The sequence below is a fragment of the Mastacembelus armatus genome, chromosome 21 (genome assembly GCF_900324485.2).
Source record: "Mastacembelus armatus chromosome 21, fMasArm1.2, whole genome shotgun sequence".
In the NCBI taxonomy this organism is placed as follows: Eukaryota; Metazoa; Chordata; class Actinopteri; order Synbranchiformes; family Mastacembelidae; genus Mastacembelus; species Mastacembelus armatus.
Window position 1 is genome coordinate 18,608,905 of NC_046653.1, and position 23,925 is coordinate 18,632,829.

A 23,925-nucleotide genomic window follows, 5' to 3' on the forward strand; every position below is an offset into this window, starting at 1 on the left:
TGCATAATAACACACAGACATATATACACACAAGAACCCACACATCCTGACTTATTTGCCAGTGTGTGGTACATATGACATGGATGTTTAATGGGTCCTGGAGCCACACATTTACATTAAGTGGCCATAAACTCACTACTCACAGCTCATTAACAAGTAAGAAATACTGTACCTCTAACTTCATGTCTATAGCAACATGTCGACTTACCAAAAATGTAAAGAACAACATCTTTGTAATTTACCACATGCACAGATATTACATGACAACACAAACAGCCTCGATGTGCACAACGTCTAATTGTATCATTCTTTAACTTTGGAACATAATACCTGACTTTGTTGTATTTCCTTTATGCTGTGCGATTGGTGCTAATAATGCTTCTCATATGGGGGTTAGGGATGTGACCATGGAGCGGTAAGTTCAACTACGATGTAACAAAGACATTGCGTGCATGGCAGTGATCTGCTTTTTGTTTGTGTTTACTCTGATATTAAGTTTAGGCTGTACTGTACAATCCTTTTTGTCCTCGTAGTGATGTGTGCAGTGCAAATGTCAAAATAAACCTGACATCAAATAAATACTAGATATTAGAACACACCAACATCTCTCTTTAGTTCTCCTCTGATAAAGTCTAATTAACTTCAGTCCTGGGTGACAAGTAAGGACAAAACAAGGGTTAGTGAGCAGACACAGGGCTAATGCTGCAACAATTGCAGCAGACTGCATGGTAGTGTGCTGCTTTAATGGGTGGTGGATAATATAAGTGTAGTATAATATTAGGCGGGGGGATACATCTGATAGTATTCAACCTTAAATTATTGCGTTCTGTTCATCTTTACCTGCTGTAAACACTCAAAACAAAAGAGCAGAAGATGCACAGCAGAGAATTTGTATTCTAGCTCATGCTCAGCAATGAGACTGAAGGACTATGAATTAATATGACAGAAAAATTGGTCCCCTGTCACCCCAGGCATATTACAGTCTAAAGCATATCATAGTGGCCCAGCTGTGACCATGCAGTATTATCATTTCAGAGCCATGTAACACTTTCTACATTCTTTTGCTCTTCCACGCCAACTGGAAAAGCAACTCCGATGCATCTCATTGCCACTGGTACTTTTCCTTCCTCAGCCACTAAGCAGAGGAACAGAAATAAATCAGAGTGCTGTTTAAGGTCATGGAGAGAAGTCACAGATGTTCTTGTTCCTGATTGTAACATGGATACATGGAGTCTTCCTGCACGCAGAGGAAGACGGATAAAGAAAAGCTTTCTTTTGTTGTTTTTTTTTTCTGCATTTGAACACAACACTGTTGTTAGACTGTTTCTTTAGAAAACATAGAAATAAGTTCTTCCTAGTCAAAATGGTAAAATATAAGTGAAAGAAGATGACAGCATGTCTCGTGCTCATGAATGAGCATAAACATAATCTATGGAAAACCCTATATCGTCTAGTGAATGTGTCAAATTTACTTCATCCTACTTTATAGCCTTCAGTCACAAAATGAAGCCTGTTTTATTAAAAGATACAACACAGCAATGCTTTAAAGTTTAGCAGCATTTGAATCAGTGTTGCCCTTTTGTTAGTCAGGGATTAGATAGAGTCAGCATCCATAATGAGGACAAGAATGGATCTAGGCTGATCACTTCCTCATTGAACAAAAGGTCACAGATCAATATCTCCATACAAGTTAAAAAAAAATGCTTTCACGTCAGCTGGAGAGAGGTGATTATATGTTGGTAATCAACAACTAGCAGTCACCTATGAGTACACTGGTAAGCACTTTATAACTTATTCCACAGTGTTAAATATACTGTTACACAGTTATACTGATCATGCTTGTGCCTTGGTGCTGTTCTCTAATTAAACAAAAGATCCTGAAAAATAACCACTTTTACTGGATAACCTTCGCAAAATGAGATTAAAAAAATTGCTCTAATATTAAAAAAAAACAACAAAAAAAATACATTAAACCGTGAGTGCACTGCACACAGTATCAGTTATACGTGCATGCATTTTGCTGAGAAAAAAAATCTGTATACATTTTAACAGCCTCTACATTATAACCATACAATATATTTGAAATTTACCATAAATTACACTTTCAACATATTCAGCTTCACTTATTAACTTTTTTGTATTATTTCCAAAATCTGTAGTTACAGACTCCAGCAGAGTTGTCATTGAGCCTGCAGAGCTGTAACTACCAAACTAATTGCAGATTACAACTACAACTACTGTCTTTTAACTGTCATGTGATACATGGGGCATACACAATTGTGAAACCACTGCTTGCTCATATTTTCAGTGATTTATCAAATTGCTCCAAAAGATTGTCAATCAACAATAAAACCAAAACTATAACTAGCACTGGGAATTCACAGGTTTACTTAAGGGGAATTTTTCTATAATCCCCGTAGTTAATTGAAATGAACAGAGCTCCGAGCTATATGCAGGGTGCCTGCAAGCCATGGCAACAGGTCTGGTGAGACAGTGTCTGCAATTACATGACTAATTATAGCATCAGTTGGAGCTGCAGGTGAATTAGTGCCTGATGGCGTCTCTAAAATGTGAAAAGCATTCCTTCTAAGTGGCAAATGGCAGGAGGTGCGGCTTGTCTAAGATGTCATTAAACCAAACAGTGTCTACTTGCAGGCCAAAAATTCATCAAATCTGTCGTATAATGTGCACATTCATTTAAAAAGCACAGTTGTCCTAGTCTGACAACCAAGCTACTGATAGTACTCAAAGCCAAAATTTTGTCACTTACGATAAATTTGCAAAGATAACCACAGGTTCCTAGGCTATATAATGCATATATATGGGACTATTCTTTAAAATTATTGTGGCTATATTCCAAGGACACATCACCTCCATATCTTATGGAGAATGTAATGTTAAATGACAGGGTTATCATCTAGCTGCAGCTGACAGATCATTTCAGTCATTACTGCTAAAAGCCTTAGATCACAGTGCCCCCTGCTGGCCAGTCCAAGCTACACCTAAAACAAAAAAAATCCTTGAGATAGGAACTGTGCCGTGGTATTAGATTATTATTGGACTCACTCTTGTGTCTTGGGTGTAAGGTGAAAAGTCACCCACATCGGTCAGCCAGGAAAAATGGGAAATCTTACTTCTGCTGGGAAAGCATCTAAAAGAAGCAGACAGGGAACTGTTAAGAGTTAGGAATGACTTTTTGATGGAGGTTAGAGCAGGCATATCTAAGCTCTCCCATCTGGGTTCCACCTCTTTACTGACCCTATTCTTCAGCGCAGCCAAGCAGTTTCTGTGTAAGCCCTAGTACACACATACACAAACACACACACACACGCACACACACACACACACAAACCATTCGATTCCCCATGTCAAAGCCCTCCATAAAGACTAGTTGTTGCCTTTGCTTTGGAGGAAAAGAAGGGGTACTTATCCTGAAAGGTTTTATATTTCTCAGCCACTCAATTCTGCTTGGCGCCATTCAGGTCGTGCTTGTTTTCTAAGCATTAGGATTAAAATCGCTTTCTCTCCCACGAGAAAAATCTAAAAAAGGAACCTAAGAATTTGAGATGTCTGCCTCCAAGGACTCTTCGTGCTTCACCTCAAGAATACAGAGCCAATTTATGCTCAGTCTAACTTATTTCCATATATTTCTTCATTTGAACCTTTTTCCATTGGGAGCTGCAAACTGTATCAGGAGCATCATTCTGACTCGTATGAATATTCAGTGTTGATGCAGACATGATTTCACAAAACATCTAGAATGACAGAACACATTAAAGAATAGCCTATCAATCTGTAATCAAATGTAATGCATGAGCGCAGAATAAAATATGCATGACAAATTGGCTTTGGAGAACATAGAGTAAGGAGGTCCTCTGAACCTTTGCATGAAAGCTCATTGAAATTCTTTTCATTATGACTGTGGCACTACAGAGAAAAAGAGAATGAGAAGGATGGAGAGAGCATAACCATATACTATATAGTGATGCTGTGTGTGTGTGTATATATACCTATATATATATATATATATATATATATATATTACAGTGTACTTACTGTAATATAACGCATTACATCAATTTTAACAAACACACAAGATGCACATTTAGTCATTTTATTTACAAATGTTATTGTTTACCTCAATGCCATTGAATATGGTATAAAGACTTCACACTGAAACCTGCTTACACTCCTCCTGCTCTCTGTGAACACTTCAGATAAGTGCTGTTCAAACAGGCAAGTTTTTAAATATATTTTGAAGGAATTCTAATAAGCTGAATTACCCTGTTACAAATGAAAAGCCACACAGAAATTACAAGAATAACTTTGTTGACAAGCATTAATACCACAAGCCTCTGGGGGAAAAAAAAAGAAGTATGATAATGAGATGATCCAGCAGGGTTCTCCATCAATATCTCTAAAATCTGTCTCAGTGAAGGTCATAAGAAAGATCTGCCTGTGCAATCTTAGAGGCAATTTATTGCTTGACTAGTTTCATGGATAAAACATTTAAGTCTCTGGTGCATGCAGAACCCCTAGTCTTTGTACAACAGCAATACTTAATGTCATATAGACACATTAAAGTAGATAACTTCTTTGCAAGTTTATCCTTTTAATCACACTCTATAAAAACACAAATATGATTCTCATCAGCGAGTCAACTGGGGTTTACTATATTCTCCCAGCTAGTTGCAATGGCTTCAATGTTAACTTTAGTGTTCATGGGTTACTGTCACAAGTAGTCTCTTCATCAATTTGCTGGAGTACAGTCACATCACATAGCTGTTGGCTGGCCAGCTAAAAGAAAAAGAACATCCCCATTACTGTTACAGAAAGTATTAAACAAAACACCCTAATGCTGATGAACTGCATCAAGTACTCACTTTTGAATCGCACATAACAGGAGTTACAGTACAGCTGTTTGTTTCGTATTCTGACTTCAGCCCCGGCTTCCGATCCTCCCAGGTCAGACTTGCAGTCAATACACTGAGGAAGTTTAGGAAAGGGGATAGTTAAGGAACTACTCAACTAGTTAGAGCTACACCAACGTGTCCAAATCCACAGACAGACGGGTGAGGTAACGCAGACTGGAAACCATTAATTGTATGTTGCAAAATTAGGAAAAACAAAGGAGGAATGACAGTCCAAAGACAAGGGCTCACAGGATGGATAACTATTTTGATGCAGGAGATCATACTCAAGTGAAGACTAAAGTTCCAGGATGTATCATACAGGTAGAGAAAATCTACTTTGTTCAGCTGTAGAGGGATCAGGATTCACCAGGTTAGTTAAAAAAAAAAAAAAAAAAAAGAAAAGGAGTGATCAAGTTAGTTTTGAGAGAGTTGTGCTGCAGATGTGGTCCAGATGTGCAGAAAGGAGCCCAGCTCTCACCTTAAAACAGCTCAAATGATAACAGAGACCAAGGGACTCGATGATCATGGCTGCTCCCTTTCCCAGTGGGGCGTCACAGAACGTACAGATTTTTTTGCCACTCACTGACCTGGATTACAGAATGTACAGCCGTGAGCACACATGCATGATGCATGTACGAATGTTAACACACACAAAACACATGTTTACACTGGTATACAACAGGGCCAGACTGATATAGAATTTGTTTGCTTACAAATCCAATAACGACCACAGTTCCATCAAAACTTTCCATGAAATGTTTTAGGATGGTTTTGCATTTGGCAAATTGACAAAAAATATTGTGCAGTTAGTTTTTCTTTACCAGACTGGTGCTTAACACATGAACACAGAAACACAAACTCATGTCCAAATGTGTATGTGCAAGAGAAATTCATGGGAATCAAAAAAAAAAAAAAAAGAACTGGTAAGTAGGTGTATAATATTTCCAGTGTGAAATGGAGGGAGAACAAATGGAGAATGTCACATAAAACAATGTCATATCAACAGCATATTCTAAAACCTAAAAAGTATAACAAGTGAAAACAATTTAATTTCAGTTACCCTTTGCCATGACTCCCCATCCAAAGTTATGGTTTGCAGCACCACCACCTGCGCTATCATTACGCTACCAAATATACCAGTGAGTGGTTAGAGGCAGCTTGTTGAGAGAGTTAGGCAAAGCAGCATTGTTCATTTTACCTGCTCTGCTGCTGAGGGCCACCTGCCTCAGACGTGGGCTCTGGAGAAGTGGTGGGTGATGGAGAGGAGAGGGAGGGGGAAGGTGTCTGTCGAGACCAGGGTAACGAGGGGGTTCCTGCCCCACCTCGGAGGGAGCCCAAAGAATAGGAGGAAGGCAGAGTGGAGGAGCCGGGCCGCTGGGCACCAGACCCACTACTGTAAAAGGAAGTGCTGCCAGAGAGGGCAGAGTGAGGCCGAATGTAGCTTTGGGCAAAAGAGTTGCTTCTTGGTGTCCATGATGAGCGCCAGGAGTTGTGAGAGGCATCCAAGTTGTCAAGAGATTCGCCTCTGCAAAGCCAACCCACGCAAAACCCACATTAACTGGTTAGTAACAACAGTCTGAGTACCACCTGCACCTGTGGCAGCTGTTGTTCTGTTACTTGTGTTAAAACCAGTCATGCCAAGGCACAGTCTGAGGTGGTAGCCAGACTAACAAAAGCTTTCATCATAGCAATTAAGCAAGTTAAGAAAATATTAGTAGATGTAAAAAAAAAACAAAACAAAAAAAACAACCACCATCACAAAACAGTGCCAGGATTTCTTTATTTTTTCTGTACCTGCGCATGGGTGGCACATCACTGTCCTTGCTGGTTGTGGTGTTGGCGGAGCGCTGACGGATCCAGCTGTTGTCCGTTAGCAACGAAGTCTTCTTCTTCATCTCGTTGAGAATATGCTGCCGCTCCAGCTCTGCCTGTGACGTGGACTGCTGACCTGTCTTCTCACCCAACCCACTGCCTGTCACTGCACCCAGAGAGCAGAGAACAACATAACATCATGCATTTTTTTTTATTACACTATATAAAAATAAAAGGTTTGGTGGAAGTTAAAACAGATAATGGTGATGTGCAGAGAAACTGTAAAAAGAATTTGACAAAATAAGATCAAGACGATGTAGATACATACTTTTGAGTCATGTTTGATGGAGGTTAATTGTAAAGAAATCTGTTGGAGTTCATGATTAGACAACTATTTTAAGTATAATTAGAGTTTGGTAAAAAAAACAGGAAAACTGTGAAAAACCACACTGCACTAAATCAGCTAATTATTTTTGCTGTAAGAGATTTTCCAGTTAGCTGAATAGATTTGATTTTAGGTGCCTTGATTGAGTTTGTCCATCAGCTGTTAATCATAGCGCATAAATATAAGCTTTAAATTGATTTAGGGAAATGCTAAAACGGACCAGTCAGCTAAGGAAATGAGTAAAATGACAGCAGATTGATTAGGTTTCAGATAAAAACAGAGAGGCAGCGCTGCAGGGCTGAGCCCACCTCTCTCTGGCTCTCTATATTTCATGGCGTTGAGGATGTTTCTCCTCTCCATCTCCAGTTCTGATGCAGCCCTTTGACTCTGGGCCTGTTTGTCACGTGCTTTCCTCGACTGCTCTTCCAGCAGCCAGTGAGCCATACCCCCAGGCTGCACACACACACCTACAGTGGGGTACAGCCCATTTGTGCAATAACAGGTGTGCATGGAGTCATTTACAAAAAAAACCAACACAGGCTGTTGATGATGTAACCTCAGCTAATAAAAATGATCTATTCCTGGTCTTATATCAAACTCTTGTATTCAAAAACTACTATCTTCCTTAAAGGCGTACTATAGCAACAAGAAGACTGACCTTTCATCTGAGGTTTTTCCTCTTCATCAAGCTGAGGTGATGATTTGGATTTTGCCCTGTTAGACAAAAAAAAAAACATGTATTTTAAGAAATTATTTTAATATTTTTTACATCTAAAAAAAAAAAAAAAAAAAAGGTATGACCCAGAACACTAATTGCATGCTGCTGATACAGTACATGATGATTTAGTTTTATTATGTACCCTCACTAATACAGAATTTGAATGGTTATATAGCAACACCGCTGAGTGCAGGACAATCACAGGTAATTCCCAACTCAGCTGGAGGGCCTAACTCACTTGCTGGACAAATTCCAATTTCATGACCTTCAACATAAAAAGACTGAATGATTCAGTTCAAATGGATGCAGCAGAAAACAATGTTGTCAATACCACAGGCTATATAGAAAGAAAACCTGGACACATCAGTTATGCAGTAAAAATGTACAGTTTTGTTTTGTACAGGAAATGTGAAGAAAAGTAAGAAAATCAAAACATGACTTACTGCTTCAAAGATACACATGATGTTAAATTGCCTATCTATTCAGTGGCTATAGTTTACAATAACATGTAAGTGCTATATTGGTAAAAACGGGTGTTGGTGTTTTGGCAGGATTATATGATTGTCTGACACTGCTTTGGCAGGCCTGCAATTTAGGAAAGAACAAATTGTGATGCCAAGATAATTCCTGGTGCTGAGAACTGGAGCATGAATTCAGAAAAGGTGAGATTGGAGCTGAAAATGCAGACGATAACACGCAAGCAACAGTTAATTTATGAGTTAAATATCAACATTAACAAGTCATATCTCCTTATGTTGCATTTATAAGTAGTCCATGGTTTATAACACACTGATGTTAGTAAGTAATTACAACTTCTATCAAGAGTTTTCATTATTTATTGTATTTTACTGTAATGCCATTCATTATCTAGTAATACAGGAGACTCACTTATATTATTGTATATTTATAGTAATAAATATATTAAGGATTTACTAAAAACTATATTAGAGCGTGTTGCAAATTGTTTATTGTTTAATTCCTGCCCAAAATGCTAAATTTGAGATCTAAGTTGAGGTATTACCAGTACAAGCTATTTATATCCTTCTGAAATAGTATAATTAAATGTAATCATTCTACAGGCTCATTTCATATTGTTAGTAGTGTAAGTGATGTAAGAACAGGTTTTATTAGTGGCGACAGGTGATTAGTTCAATACAGAAAGAAGCTTGTTTGGCTGCAGATGTGACAGATGCACAGACACGCTCTCCTGTACTAACCTGTCTGTAAAGGACAGTGGAGGCTGCACACTGTTGAAGCCACCAGCCCTTTTGTGATGGGTGGTGTGCAGAGAGAAATGGGACATGGGTTAGAGCACAAGCATGGATGAAAAGCACATGCAAACACATTGTTTTCAGTTAATGCACAGACAATAAAGCAGGTTGTTTTACATGTGAATGTGTTATTAACAGTGTGATGGACAGATGAAGAAGAAAAGTACAAGAGAAGCAGTGTCTCCACTGACCACTGCTGCTGTAAGGCTCTCTCCTGCTCTCTGTGCTGCTGCTCTGCAGCTTCCTGTCGCCTCCTCTCCTCCTGGCGCCTCCTCTCCTCCTCCCGCTCCCTCTGCCATTTCAGCTCCTGCTCCCTCTCTTTCTGCCGTTTCAGCTCCTGCTCCCGCTCCCTCTGCCGTTTCAGTTCCTCCTCCCTCTCCTTCTGCCATTTCAGCTCCTCCTCCCTCTCCCTCTGCCGTTTCAGCTCCTCCTCCCTCTCCCTCTGCCGTTTCAGCTCCTCCTCTCTCTCCCTCTGCCGTTTCAGCTCCTCCTCCCTCTCCTTCTGCCGTTTCAGCTCCTCCTCCCTGCTCTTCCTCTCCTCCTCCTCTTTTTCTTTCCTCTTTCTCTCCTCCTGGAGACGCTGCAGCTCTCGCTCCTCTTCTTCCCTCTTCCTCCTCTCCTCCACCTGCCTTTGGCGCTCCTGCTCCTCCTTCCTCTTTCTCTCCTCGTCCTCCCGCAGAGTAGAGGTGGGCTGGTTGACAGAAGAGAGGGGCGAGTGTGGGCTGATGTTGTGGCTGTTCACCTCCAGGCTCCCAGACTGCCAGAGACAAGGAAGGGCAGGAAAGGGGAAGCGTTTAAACACATGATGGCTTTATGTAATATTCACCTCCAGGAGGAACTGCAACAACAATGGAGGAACTCATGCCCTCCTCTGTGGTCAGAAACCTGCAAGTGTTTTGAAACTTAAATCACAGCGGAGTTTTTGTTGCAAAACAATGAGCTGGAAAGTCTGCTGCCATTACAGCATGTTCTGTGTCCTGTGTGAATATCCACATGACCAAACACGTTCACTCAGTCGTTTCTGTAAAATGGCCATGTGTTTAAATGCTTGAAATACCAGGACCTGGCCACATAATCGCTGCCTAATTATAGTCATTTTGATCAACAACACTATCAAAGCTCTCTGGATCCATTTATATTATTTAGCCAGAACTTCTTAATTTAAATACCTTTGTCACGTCTTGTTGGGCCATGCTCTTGGCAATCTCCTGCTGAGCCTTGAGCCACTCCTGCTGCAGTTTCTCCTGGTCACGCTTATATTTCTCCTGGGTAAAAAAAAGTACAAATAAATAGAAAACAAAGGGCACAGATATCCCATTACATGACATGCTCTCACACAATAACAGACTAAAAAGCACAACAAAAGCAGCTACAAATATATATTTGAGGCAGCGTAAATTAAATGATCATATTTTACGGTATAACAGTGCGACTAATTTCTAAAATTCAGAATAAATACTTTTTGAGGCTGCAATATTTCCATATAATCCCAGCATACCTGTATGTTACCTAACCATTCTGAAAGTTAAGAGTAAACCTAGAGAAGCTTGCCCAGGGCAGGAAGCCTCCCTGGCACATCATGAAATCAGGCCGTTTATCCAACAGGGAATGAGAATGGAGGAGTAACACGCCTTCCCGGCTACATCAGCACTCTGACACTGTTGATCCCCATCCAGAAATAGAAAAATGTTTTGACAGGATTCTGCTACATTGAAGAAGGACATTCGACAGGCACTTTACTTTCAGCTGCCTGAGTGCAGAGTTTTCTGTTTTGAGCTTATTAGGAGCAGACCACTGGATGTGAGGAGCTCCTAGCCTGTCACGTCTGTGCTTGACTCACTGCCAGCTGGACCAGAGAACAGATTTCCAGATGGGGATTTCAGATCAATAAATTTTCAGCTTGCTTAATTTTCAGTTTTATTAATGGACTGTGCACACCAGTACATTAGGTACGCCTATATATAACTAATGCAGTCAAATACAACGTCACAAAAATTAGAACTGCTGCACAGAGGTGTTGATGGTCACTTTGCTGATTGTAGGTATTGATTCTGTTGAACTGTAATGTGTTATCGTGTTTTTTTAATTTAATTTTGTCCAACATGTGCAGACTGAATACTACAATGTTGCATGTATTTATTATAAAGATGCCATCAGTGGTTCATGTGCGCCTTTATATACCTGAAGGAGGCGCTCCTGTTCCTTCTGCCATTTTTCTTGCCTTTTGCGCTCCTCTTCTGGGTCCCAAGACCACCGGCTAGAAGAGGAAGTGATGGAAGGAACAGGTATCTGAAGACAAAGAAAAGAGTTGTGAAGTATATGTACATGCTTGTACAATTGTACAAACTGTTGCAAGTCATTAATTTTACCTGTAGTATGTAAGACAAAGACTTTGAGCATTTTACTTATTCATTTTCAATGATTTACAAAAATAAAAGCTCCCTACGATAAAAAAGCTGATTGACCCTGTCCTGAAATGAACTATAAATGCACCTCAGGTCAAATGCTCAGTAACAGGTCTGGGCTTTCTATTAACTGTAGTTTCTTCTTTCACAGATGTAATGCTAGATGAGCAAACACAGACAAAACTGCCCATCATGCACTGATCATACTACTCACATCTGGTACTGCAGACTCTGCTCCTCCTTGGAAAAAAAAAAAAGAAGAAAATCATGCAATCAATACTTCTTGCATGAAATATAATGTAAATATAAAAGTTAACCTTAAGGCCATATACCACATCAATAGAAAGCTGACAAGGTTATTAAAGCGTCAGCTTGATTTTAAAGTACCAATTCGTCACTGAAAATTGCTTTTCAAACAATAATTGATGCTTTCAACAAGTCTTAAGCAACAAAGGTCAAATTTCATCCACTAGAAGTTATTGATTCCCTCAATTCAAGACCACCCACTTGTTGACATTTACATTGGATGCCAGTCCAATAGTTCTGAATTGGAAAGTCAATAAACTGATGGTAAGAACAACAATTCATCAAACAAACTGAAAGACAAACATCAGCAGCGTGCAGAAGCTGTTCAACTAGTCTGGACAGACACCTCAATAACATGCATGTCAAGAAAGCAACAGGAATGTTTTTAACTTCATGCACAGCAAAGTGAAAAGTACAACCACGTGTTAAGCCTGGACACAACTCAAAAACAAAGGATTGTAATGTAATTGTAATGGTGGTTGGTACACTGGTGTTTTGTCTGACATTCTGCCCAAACCGGTGCTTTTTTTCTATTTTCTTTTTTCCTTCATTTGTGAGGTAGTTTATTATATTGAAATAAAGTTAAAACGTCTTCTGTTGGGTGGGGTATTTGAGGAGAAAGGTTGGAGAATTATGCCATTAGACAGTCTATCAACAGCATATCAGTGTCCCAGGTTGTACCAAGCGAAGGTGAGAAAGTCACAGCACACTCAACCCTGTTTACCACAGAGGTAGACCAGCGCATTCACATTGGACCATGAGCTGCCTGAAGGAAGGAAAGGGGGACAGCAGGGATTAAGGTTTGGCACCAGACAAGAATGGCAAAAAAAGGAATCACGCCCAAAGAGCTGTGGAGGAATCTATTTCAATCCTGACAGGTCACAATCAATAGATAAAAGAGCCTGTGGCTGATAAAAGAAACATGCAAAAAAATCCCTCAGATATCTGAGGAATTTAGTGAGGCAAAAGCACAGATCCCCTGCCAACAGATTACACAGAAGTTGTAATGATTATAGAGTACCCGCCCTCTTCAGTCAGTGCTTTTTTCTTTACCTCTTTCAAAAAACTCTGATCTCCGTTTTAAGTTTTTCAAAGATATGGATTCTGACTCTATATGGGAAATGGAAGACAGGATATAGTGAGGCACAGTTTAACCAGGGTGAGACCACCTTATGTTACTGAAGACATTAATTACAGACACAGTAGGTAATATTATCCACAGCAGTCTGTTCTCCAACAAATAGGTCAACAAACCTTCACCCTCTAATGGTGTGTTTTTTTTATCTGGTACAGAAATAGTCATCAAGATCAATCTCATGACCTTTGTGATTGTGTGTTTTCCTGTTTACCTGTGTTCCTCATGGTCACAGAGTTTTCACGGAAACCTCCATTAACTCCGTTTGAAGCCACATCCTGCAGGAAGACACAGCAGGGTGTCCCCTCATTAAAACGCTATTGGAATGCAAACAACGCAGGAATAAAAATTGATCGAACATGAATCAACCTGAGTCACTTACGATGACTGGTAGGGCAGGAGCCTCTTTGGTGGGCAGCTTTTCTGTGGAAATGCGTGAAGTGAAATCCAGGCTGGAGGTGGCAATGTTTGTGTCAGGGGAACCTAGAAGTATCGGATGATCCGTACTTGTCAGATTGATGGTCTTATGGCTTTTAAATGGCAGGGAAGTCTGATCTCTGTCCCAGTCTGCATGCAGACAATGTAATAGCAAAAAATAGGATGTGTGTATATACATAAAATCATGCTTTTTGTTGTTTTGTTTTTGAATGTGTGTAAGTCATAGTAACCTTATACTGTATATGTGAAAACAATTTGACACAGAATTGTCTATTAAAATAAGGAAGACTATAAAGCAGGGGACAAGGTTGTTATGTTATAGTGTTATTATAGAGAACAGCAGAATGTGACAGAGAAACCACCTTCCCCAGCCATGCAGCCTATTAAAGCTTTCCAAAACCCACATAGTGTTTCTAATAGCCCCACAACCACTGGACTTCACCAAACTAATTTAACCAGCTCCGTGTGTTAGTTCAAATGAGCAACTTTGGGAAGTTTATTATTTTTGGAAGGTGAGACCGACATAGTTGGAAAATGTAAGCCTGTTATACTAACACTGTGAAAACAGCGTGCTCATAGGACCATGGGACTGAGCTGGGTTAGTTCACTACAAGGAAAACTCTGCAAGGACTGAGGGAGAAATGCTGGTGATACAGAAAGGGCAAAACAAGAGGAACAAACAACCAGTGGAAGTAAAATGAAGAGAAGAATAAGGCCAAACCCACCCCGGGAAAAGTAGAAATAAAAAGTCACTGAGGTCAAAACATCATGAGAGGAAAAAAAAAAAAAAAAACGTTAACAGGTCCTTTGCTGTTTAGCTGTCATGATATCATTCATGGATGACTTCACAATAGTTTATGGACCAATTTAAAGTGTCAAAACTGTTTAGCAACACAAGCAACATAAGCAGCACTGTCAGTCCAGGAATACAACCCTTAAAGTGTTTAATTCACTTTCAATTTCTCGCTGTCATGCAAACAAACAAATACACACAAATACACACACACACGCGCACAGCGTTCAGATGACTCACTGTTCTTGCCATGACGGCGTATATCCATGACCAGACTTCCCTCCTGCAGAGCCTCCTCCATATGAGACTTCCAGTCTGTGTAGCTCATTTCTGCCACCTTGTGCCCGTTCACCGTCAGCACCTTATCTCCGGCCTGAAGCTGACACATCTCAGCCGGGCTGCCTGCACCAGACAGAGGACCAGGTCAATCGCAGTAAAGAAAGTACATGTACCACACACAAAGGAGAGTGAAAGGATTCAACCACTGCAGCGACACAGTTACAGTCTCACAGTTAAACATTTTACTTTCTGCACAGTATGTCTTATTGCTGTGCTACATAATACTAGTATTTATGTTCTGCTGCTTTAAACTCTTAACAGTGAATGTGTCTATGACAACATCTTGCTCCTTCCTGTTACTTTGCATGTTTTGTGTTTCTTTTTTCCTATAGGTTCCCATGCAGAACATCTCATTCTGCTGTAATGTGTATTTTTTATGCTGGAATGGAAAGATGAATATGTAGAACTTGGTTTGTTGCTGATGTTTTTGTTGCCTTTTCTGTCATTTCAGTATCTTTAGCGTCTTAATGATACATAACACAAAGGGTGACTTGACAAGGTTGGGATGTCATGCGTGTTACTTATGCATTCCTAAAATACATGATATACTGTAATGTGGAGGTGAGGAGTCTCAGTAGAAAGAGAGGCCCAGCAGATCTGACCCAGATACAGTAGATGGTGCCCTACATAGGTCTGGCACTGCCACTGCAATGGACTGGAAAACCTGCTGACAACTAACCAGCAGAGGTTAGATGTAAAATATAATATTTTCCAAAATTACCGCTGTATTGTATTGTAGATCTATTCTGATCTTTTTCCAACTGCTGGATTAGAGTTAAGGCTGTCACACTTACTGACTCAACACATACTTATGCTCAACAAAATTCATATTATTTAGTTGGAAAGTATTTTCCTCATGTTTTTTTTTTACCTGGTTGGATGGATGTGACACGAACTCCTGTTGAGTCCCAGGCTGACTGGAAGCCAAAGTCTCTGCTGCTGTTGGGCTTCTGGTTCAGGTTGATCCGCATCTCACAGTAGTTCTCCTACAAACACCAGCACAGGTGAGTAGGCATGAACAGCCATGCTTTACGACATAAAAAACAGATTTGAGAGTACAAACTTGGTCTTGACTTTTTGTTACTGTGGAGAAGTATCAGAATGTGAGGTTGTTTTGTGCAGCCCTGCTTTGGCAAGAACAAAATTAATAATGTATGGCCAGGTTTCACTATTTATTTACTGCTAAACTAAAAATGCATTACATTACATTGTTCACAGTATCAGCCATGAAACAGAGACGTATCATTTTTCATTGCCTTCACTATAGCCAACATAAATAGCTGATCTGTTTTATCAACAGTGGATAATTGCATGTACCTGGCTGGTTACTTTAGCTGGAACAGAACTATTCAGAGCTTCACTCTTGACAGGACGAGGGGTAGGGGAGACGCTCTGAGTGGAGGTGATGCTCTTTGGTGCAGTCTGTTGCTCGTCCCCATCTTCACTGCTGTGGGCCGAGCTGGACTGAGCCTCGTCCTCAGAAGTCATGAACTGGTGATAGCGGCTTGGCACAGATGACTTCTTAGAAACACTGACGTCACCGTTGACACGTTTTTGAGACTCGTCCATCTGTTCAGTATGAATGCAGTGAGGCAAAGAATATTTGAATAAGATGGTGTCAAACAAAATGCAACAACATAAGGCTGATGATTACAAAAGAATACATTTGATAAAGTGAAAGACTAATCAGTCTATCAGTTACTAACATACTGAAGAAATCTGTATATTATCTCCTCCAACACATTGTATCCTTGCATATGTATTCTCTTGCATTTAAGAGTAATGAATGTGAGTAAGACTAAGAAAGGCAGGTCCTGTAGCTTGAGTTAGCATTATGAAAACACTAGCTCCATTCATTATTCATGGAGTAATTAGATCGGACTCTGGGGTAACAAACCAAATAACAGTGTACCCATCCAACAAGGCAAACATTTCTTACTCCCAAATAAACAGTCTCATCCTGCCCTCCGGATGCCCTCAGCCCTTTGTGCTGCACTGGTAGTTTGTCTTTAGTGGTTAAATGATCTAGTACTCACTGTTGAGGCTCTGGGAAGTGAGCTGATGCGAGATGGCTGGGTCCCAAAGGGCCTTGGTGTGACAACAGAAGATAGACGTGCACTATCTGATTTCTGATAACTCCTGGGGAGCGAAGAGGAAACCCTAGACACCCCAGGAGGCTTGGGTTCCATTGAGCTGAGCTGTGGTTGTGGTTTGTACAGAGAACCAGAGGAGGGGGCATTCACCTCGGTCTGCGTGCCTGACAATGGGCGCCTTAGCTCGGACACCTTTTGTGGGAAGCTGGAAGTAGAGGTAATGGTCGTAGCCTCCTCTGTCTTGGCTGTGCTGGTGTGTTCTGAGACTGGATTTCTCTTTAAAGGTGCAGTTGCTGGGGGCTGGGAACTGTGGAGAGAGCTGCGGCTGCTGCGAGTGATGCTGGGAGTGGAGCTGCTGCTGTCCACAATGTCAACTTTCTGTGAGGTGGGAGGGAAGGCGGCCCTTCCAGTAGCTGGGGAAGCAGTGGGGGGTTCGTCCTCTTTCAGAGAAGGTACAGAGGGTTCAGAAGAAGAGTAAGGTGTATCGATTGTGTAGCTCCTGGCAGGAAGACTTCGGGTACGAGGGTAAACGACAGGCATTTCAAATACATCCTCATCATCACCCGTAAAAGAGAATGAGTCAAGACGATTGCCAGTTTTGTTCTGTCCTTTATTTTCTCTGTGGACCACAAAGAGCAGGAGAAAGAACATGGGATAAAGAGGTAAATAGGTAAAAAGAGGACATTGATGGATGAAAGATGAAAAGAACATGAATATGGGGAGTGGGAGGTGAAGGGTTGGGTGTACAGAAATCAAAACGAGGACGGGAGTGAGAGGAGAGCACAGGTTGAAAAGAAGATAGAGACGTGGGACAACAAACGGTGAGGCAGGTTGAAAGCTATTGATTAAATTACACTTTCACTCTGACTGACACAGCAAAACGTCTCATACACACCTGTTCTTTCATTACCTTAGCAGAGGATTTCCCTCCGAGGGTAAAAAGTGTAAAAGAGGGAGAAATTCAATTTGTGTTGCTTTTTAGTAAAAAATACGATCAGAGAATAAACATTTTAATCCTGTACTATTAAGTCTATCAGTATCATAATTTATTATCCTTGCACTATCCAAAGCACCTGATCAGGTGTATTTTCTCTTACCTTTCCTCTTGCATCTCCTTGAAGGTCTTGGATTTTTTGTCACTGCTGTATGTAGCCTGTTCTATCTTCTCCCGCTCCTCTTTCTTTTTCACTATATCAGAGTTAACACTCCTGCGCCGGCTCTTCCATTTGTTCAGGTCCTGCACCAAAAGTAAGCTCACATCACCACATGCATCATTTCATAAGAATTAAGATTAGCTTTAGATAAAACATGTTATGGATGTGTTGCATGGCTAACTGTACAGCAAAGTTGAGAAGGCAAGACAAAAACGAGAAGGGCTGCATTTCAAGGTGTTCTATTTGTGTGCTTCAGGCTCCTCCCAGCTCACCTCCCCTGTGTACTGGGGACTATGTGACCTAAATGCTGCTTTAAGACATCGTTATTTTGCTATGACACTAGATCAACAGACAGATCAACAACTGTCACATGCAGGCAGTCATGCAGAGCACCTGTGCATAACTCATTACTCTTAATTTTATACGCAAGAATAAGCATTTGGAATAAATTAAAATTAAAGTGCCACTGTTCATTATTACTTTCCAAAGAGTTAATAGACTACATCCAGCTATTTTCACTGTAGGTTCTTAGTCTTACTGTAGATCATATCTCTCTATTACATCATAACATAATTTCAGATTCATTAGATTGTTAATATTTACAGTGTATGACATTTCCTGCCACAACTAGCCTACTGTGATTTGGAAATGAGGACAGTCCATAGCCAGAGGGCAGTGCTGCACCAATCAGTGTCTGCCTCTGACACTGGATTCTATCTAAACAGCTCTCTTTTCACCCTGTGGCCACCTGCCACAGCACAGCACCTGCTCCCCTCATTTCCACACAGATGTGCTCAATTTTCACTTCAACTTTTTATCTGTGTTGAAACCCTTTTTTTTTTTCTGCCATCACTCTGCCACAAACAGGTTGTCTTAATTTGTATGCACAAATGATGGGAAGCAAACAGATCCTCAAGTGATGCAGGGCAGTACACACGTCTGTTATACTCACATCCTGCCACTTATCCTCATTCTGCTTTATTCGCTCGTTGTACTTCTGGATTTCTTCATAGCGAATTTGTCGGACGACAGCAGGGTCCATCTGGATATCATTTGTTGATTTACTCCTATGGCAAGAAAAATGAGAAATGCAAAAAAAAAAAAAAGAAAAAATAAATTCCACACCAAATTCCACTTTCTTGTAATTAATTGTGCTGTAGAAAAAAAAACAACAAAAACCCAAATAGTTATAATAAGTCTCCCTTTGTATCCCCCATGACTCAAAATAAGTTGAATTAACCAGGTGTTAGTTTGCAAACACAGCACTCAGGTCAACCACAAAAAACTGCAGGGTGATGTAAACTCAGTGGGGGTTAGTATCATACATCCCAGCCCTTCCCATCATGCAAAAGAGAAGTCACTTAAAGCTCAGAGTCAATACAGAAACCCTCTCTTTGATGCCACCTACCTGGGAAGATTTACACTCATTGCAATCAGTGTCTAGACCATTGCTCAGTCAAAACCCTCATTGGTTAACACTGCACTTTAGGGAGATGACCCATCAAATTGCGATTGTACACATCTTTTCACTTTGTTGTTTTGTCAGTAGAGCTTTATAGACCAACAACCCACCCACCCTGAACTTGGCCCTGAGCCATACACTGTGGTGTGCATCAGCATTTAGCAGCTCGAGAGTGAGAATAGCAGAACAAAGTAGGAGGCAGTGGGGTGCAACTGTAAGAGGCCAGTGCAAATGCAAACGTGCCACATTCCTGGGAGCCCGTGTCAACTCACCCGTCGATACTCTCTTGCATTTGGTGCTGTCTAGGAAACCAAAGAGAACCACAGACAAAGTCACATTTTTTACAGACTGACCTTTAACAACCAGGCTGAGAGTGGACCAGTTAAGACCATGAGGCCAGTAAGTGACTCTCAGACCTGCTCATCTGAAGACTGGATTTAAATTGCACATGAACACAGGTAAAACATGACTCTGTTGGTTTATATAACAGCACACTATCACCTTTCAGTTCCCTGACATTTGACTGGGGAGTTGTGTAGACATGTATCCTTCCCAAAACCCTGCTGCCTTTATGGAGACGCCAACATGATGTTACTGGAAACATGACTTACACATGGATGTGAAGTAAGTCTAGATGACCTTGACTAGAGTTAAATGGTTGCTTTGTGCAGGCCTGTGTGTGTCATCACGTGCAAACACTGCAGTACAGATTTGTGCTCAGGTTACTATGAAGTTGACAAGTAGCACCGTCTGTCAGAGCTGTGGGGCATTTCTACAGGCTTTCCTGTCAGCTCAGACTATAGACTATATTTCATTGCCCTACAGTGCAGAGAGTGTGTCCAGGAAGATCTGTGATGATATTACTCAGGCTTGAACCTTTCCCATGCTGTCATGTAAAGTTGCCCAATACTGAAAACAGTATTGTATTCTGGTCAAACCCATGATTTGTAGCTGTTTGTGAGGTCGGTAAATGTCCAGTTCAGTGTATTTCATCACAAAATCATGAAGTTGCTTATTTCCTTTATTAAACAAGATTTTTTTTTTTCCAGTCACAAGCAAACTTAGTCAACAAGGAAAACAAAACCAAAGTTAAACCAAAGGGCCTATTTAAGAAGGCTCATCATGTACCAAAAACTGGTTATAATGTCTGAAGAATTTATGCAGTTTTGCATTGAAAGCACACTCACAAATAACACCATTACTATATATTTAACGTGCAGTCCATTTTGCATTTACATACCATGTATAAGGTAGATGATCATATGTCCTTTATCCATCAATCTATTGTACAGAAATCCATAAACTCTCCCTTTACTGGTTTTTTTTCTGGGGTACCAACACATATTTAATATAAGAGAAGGTTCAGAATTGTTGCTGTAGTGAAATTCACTGCATTTCCTTCACTGTGTTTTTTTGTTTTAATACTCATCCACAAAGTACCTAATAACCTAAGTGGGTACAACTCCCCTCTGTGCCTGTGGGGGCCTTCAAAGCCATCCTTAAAATGCTGGGCCAGCATGCAGTCGAGACCAATTTAATAGAGAAAAATATTTCAAGATTGAGATGGCAGAGGAAAACTAAAGAGACAAAAATGCAAAAATAAGTTTACAAAGTAATGACAAGCTAACAGGCAATATTACATCAGTTTGTTTCTACAACTTCAGAGCAGCTAGCCTCTCCACCATAAGCCTCTTCTTATATCTGAGCTGACTGGCTTCCCTGATAGCCTGCCACTTCTGCAGGTCACTATCGCTACAGGAAGAAGGCACTGAGGGAGTTGTCTGATTGGTTGCAGGGCCTCTCCATGAGCCCTGATCAGAACAAACTCCAAACTTCCGAACCAACATATCATCTGTTTCAGGATGTGTCTCATTCAAAACTTTATTTGCTGCTGCCTCGTGGGTCAGAGGACACGGGGGGCAGAGGAGTCTGGCTTTGAGATCAGGAGGTAGAGCCCAGGGCTCTGGGATGGGCATAGGGGCATAGTTGTCAGGGGCTCCTGAGAGTGGCCGTTGTTGCTGAGTCTGCTCGGTTTTCCGTTTACGATACACCACATCATCCTGTTCAATATCTGGGAAATTGTTCTCCTCAGTGCTGCCATGGCTGTGTTGCTGGGTGACAATATTGAGTTGCGGCTCAGACGTGTAGCGACGACGGTTTGTCAACAGCTGAGTCTTCATCATAGCCAGATCTGTGTTGGACTGGAAGGCCAGAGTCCGCCTGGCAAACATGTCGTCATTCTCTAAGTCAGGGGAAATGCTCTCATAATCAAAAGGGTCTGGGGGCTCCCGGGGGTCTTGGCGCCCTAGAAGAGGCCACCTTTGACACTTGACCAGTCTGGGACCTGAAGTGGGGTCCATTGGGGCAATCAGCAAAGGGGGAGTCTGTAACAGAGGGGGCTGTATCTTGGGGAGTTGAGGGGGATTGTGTGGTTGGATTTGAGGACTGCAGTGTGGGCAAAAGAAGAGAAAAAGGATAGAAAGGTGATGAGTGCATGCATGGAAACTGGATAAAAGAGCAAGAAGAGGAGGAAAAAGGTACAAGCAGGCGCAGTGCTGATATTTGACTCAAAGAATTAAAGTTGATCAGATGAGGATTTTACAGTAACACTGCTATAAAACAAAAGTGTGATACTAATTGTTATAAAAAAGTTCAATTTGCTGTAATAAGAGTATTGCTGAGGCAAAGTCTACAGTATTTTCTACTAGGGTCAGTGCAGGCAAACTGCTTTATGGAGCTTGTTAGAGCAAATCCAGCAGAGTGACAGCATATTTTATCATTAGTATATGAGAAAGCAGTTCATTAGAAATATTGCCCCAACAGAAGCCAATTATGCTCGTTCTAAAAAAAAAAAAAAAAATCGACACTCTCTAAAACATTCCCTCATCTTCACAATCATGCAGCTGTATCGACCTTTTCCCCAAAACGAGGGTGGTGTGAGCTGAGGCCTCGTGTATGCGGGAGTGAGAGGGAGAGGGGCCGGAGGGAGAAGGGGCAGAAGAGAGCCAAGGACTGATGTCACAGTCTGAATCATCTGACGAAGACCCCGACTTCCTATGGCTACAGCCGGCACCAGCAGGACGGATGATAGAAAGAGGACAGAAGTAAAGAGAGGGCAAAAGGGAAAGAGGCAATGGTAGGGAAAGAAAAAGAAAATAAGAATCTATACATAAAATGCAGTGAACACCAAACCTATAGTCTAAAGGGCTAAATTAGCAAGTTAGGACAGCAGAATCAAGTGTGCCAGACAGAAAAGTAAGAAAACACTGTTTGAAGAAGTAAATTGTTTAAGTGATAATACTACTCTGTAAAGGTCTGTATAGTGTGTTTATAGACAGGATCGAGGCTAGGTTTACTTGTATGTGTTGTGTTTTAATACCCTCACACACCTGAAGCCTTGCATCTTTTTATACCAGGGTCTCCTCTGAGAGCCCTGTTTGATCTTCTGTATGTGGACATCTTCTTCAGGCGTCCAGAACTTGGGTAAGAACTTGTCATAAGATACGTTGCTAACAGGTTGGGGTTTGATGCCCATCTTGCGGGTGTAGAGATCATCTTGGACGGGATCAGCATAGCCCACCTCATTGTCGTCATCCTCAGAGTCATAAACCTCCCTGAACAGGCTGTCAGTGGACACGCCTTGGTGGTGGTCCACCCTCACTGAGCCGTGCTGGGGACGCTGTGTTTCCCCACTGTTGATGCTGCTGCTGCTGCTCAAGAGACAGCCAACCACATGTGTCAAAAGAGTCTTTCAGCATCAGTACAGCAATCCAGGCACGCAAAGAGGAGCACATTCCTCGAGCACAATCAACTCAAATGAGATGATGCAACGATCAGCAAACCAATGCAAGCTCAAAACCAAACTGCGGAGGAGGCCAAAATAGATTTGTTGCCAACTCAATTATCCAAGCTCATAAAATTTAGAAGGCACAAATAATGGCACACTACAGCTAAAATTCAAAACATTCAAACAGAAACCAAAAAAAACGGAAGATTTTAGAGCAGGGTTAGAGGCAGCACACTACGACCAAGGATGACACTCATGGTTACAACTAACCATGCAAACAGAGGGTCAGAGAAGCGCTAGTTTGATCAGGCACATCAAAGCCATGTTTTCTGACCTGAGGCAGGTCACATTCTGTTGTGGGGCAACACTGGGAGTCATAGTGACCTTGGGCCAGGAGCTACCTCTACCGCCAGCGGCCCTTTCCCCTGCCAGAGGGCTGATGGGTACAGCAAAGTTGGTAGGTGGAGCTGGGGAGGGGCTGTGGAAGCGCCTGCTGGCCAGGTCATCCAGAACAAGGTCTGGATCTGGTCGGTCTATGTCCGAGTCACTTCCACTTTCATACCCATAGGCCCACTGTATGTGAGTTGCAGGCAAGACACTCTGGGATACTCGACTGTTGCTGTAGCAGTCAGAGGTAAGGCTGAGGTTGTCATTTTACCGCACAGCAAAATAAAACACCATCGAACATTCGCAGACAAGACAACAGCACCACAAACACCAAGAGCAACGGGAGAGAACAGAGTCATAAACAGCCACAATGTAAATATCAAGCACAAACTGACGAACTGAACCCACCATGTCCAGAACACACACTGTTACACTGCTTCACAAAAGGAATAACAACTCATTATATAGCTGAGTAAAGAAATAGCACCTTAAAAGAAAAAGTGCTCACTGAGGTGTGTCCTGTAAGA

General features: G+C 41.3%; 2 protein-coding genes across 10 annotated transcripts in view; both read right to left on the reverse strand.

Moving 5' to 3' along the window:
* Window positions 1-4,459: 4,459 nt before the first annotated feature.
* The window catches only part of LOC113123416 (LIM domain only protein 7-like), a 42,293-nt gene continuing 22,827 nt past the window's right edge, over window positions 4,460-23,925 (reverse strand). For 2 of the 9 annotated variants that reach the window (XM_026295455.1, XM_026295464.2), the window contains 22 exons: window positions 19,497-19,526; window positions 18,715-18,829; window positions 17,706-17,845; window positions 16,552-17,227; window positions 15,833-16,084; window positions 15,387-15,501; window positions 14,417-14,578; window positions 13,328-13,512; window positions 13,160-13,223; window positions 12,864-12,920; window positions 11,719-11,744; window positions 11,281-11,388; window positions 10,269-10,364; window positions 9,291-9,856; window positions 9,046-9,093; window positions 7,769-7,824; window positions 7,419-7,577; window positions 6,708-6,891; window positions 6,112-6,438; window positions 5,392-5,500; window positions 4,884-4,986; window positions 4,460-4,797 (listed from right to left, as the gene is read on the reverse strand). In XM_026295455.1, the coding sequence (XP_026151240.1) occupies window positions 4,775-4,797; window positions 4,884-4,986; window positions 5,392-5,500; window positions 6,112-6,438; window positions 6,708-6,891; window positions 7,419-7,577; window positions 7,769-7,824; window positions 9,046-9,093; window positions 9,291-9,856; window positions 10,269-10,364; window positions 11,281-11,388; window positions 11,719-11,744; window positions 12,864-12,920; window positions 13,160-13,223; window positions 13,328-13,512; window positions 14,417-14,578; window positions 15,387-15,501; window positions 15,833-16,084; window positions 16,552-17,227; window positions 17,706-17,845; window positions 18,715-18,829; window positions 19,497-19,526 (3,601 nt within the window). In that variant the 3' untranslated portion in view covers window positions 4,460-4,774. The remainder of the gene's footprint in view (window positions 4,798-4,883; window positions 4,987-5,391; window positions 5,501-6,111; window positions 6,439-6,707; window positions 6,892-7,418; window positions 7,578-7,768; window positions 7,825-9,045; window positions 9,094-9,290; window positions 9,857-10,268; window positions 10,365-11,280; window positions 11,389-11,718; window positions 11,745-12,863; window positions 12,921-13,159; window positions 13,224-13,327; window positions 13,513-14,416; window positions 14,579-15,386; window positions 15,502-15,832; window positions 16,085-16,551; window positions 17,228-17,705; window positions 17,846-18,714; window positions 18,830-19,496; window positions 19,527-23,925) is intronic. The other 7 variants (XM_026295459.1, XM_026295458.1, XM_026295463.1 and 4 more) reach the window with 7 other exon arrangements.
* On the reverse strand, window positions 20,228-23,923 carry LOC113123417 (LIM domain only protein 7-like). The gene is made up of 4 exons (XM_026295465.1): window positions 23,346-23,923; window positions 22,614-22,934; window positions 22,138-22,284; window positions 20,228-21,669 (listed from the first exon to the last, which is right to left on the reverse strand). The coding sequence occupies exons 1-4, from the start codon at window positions 23,387-23,389 to the stop codon at window positions 20,877-20,879; spliced, it is 1,305 nt and encodes a 434-aa protein (XP_026151250.1). The 5' UTR covers window positions 23,390-23,923; the 3' UTR covers window positions 20,228-20,876.

What these genes read in the sequence shown, in the direction of transcription:
- LOC113123417 (XM_026295465.1), bottom strand. Translation starts at nt 23,389, where the DNA reads ATGACTCCCAGTGTTGCCCCACAACAGAATGTGACCTGCCTCAG. An exon ending in CAGAATGTGACCTGCCTCAG is followed by an intron (nt 22,935 to 23,345) that starts GTCAGAAAACAT and finishes TCTCTTGAGCAG; the next exon opens with CAGCAGCAGCATCAACAGTG. An exon ending in ACCCTCGTTTTGGGGAAAAG is followed by an intron (nt 21,670 to 22,137) that starts GTCGATACAGCT and finishes CCCACACTGCAG; the next exon opens with TCCTCAAATCCAACCACACA.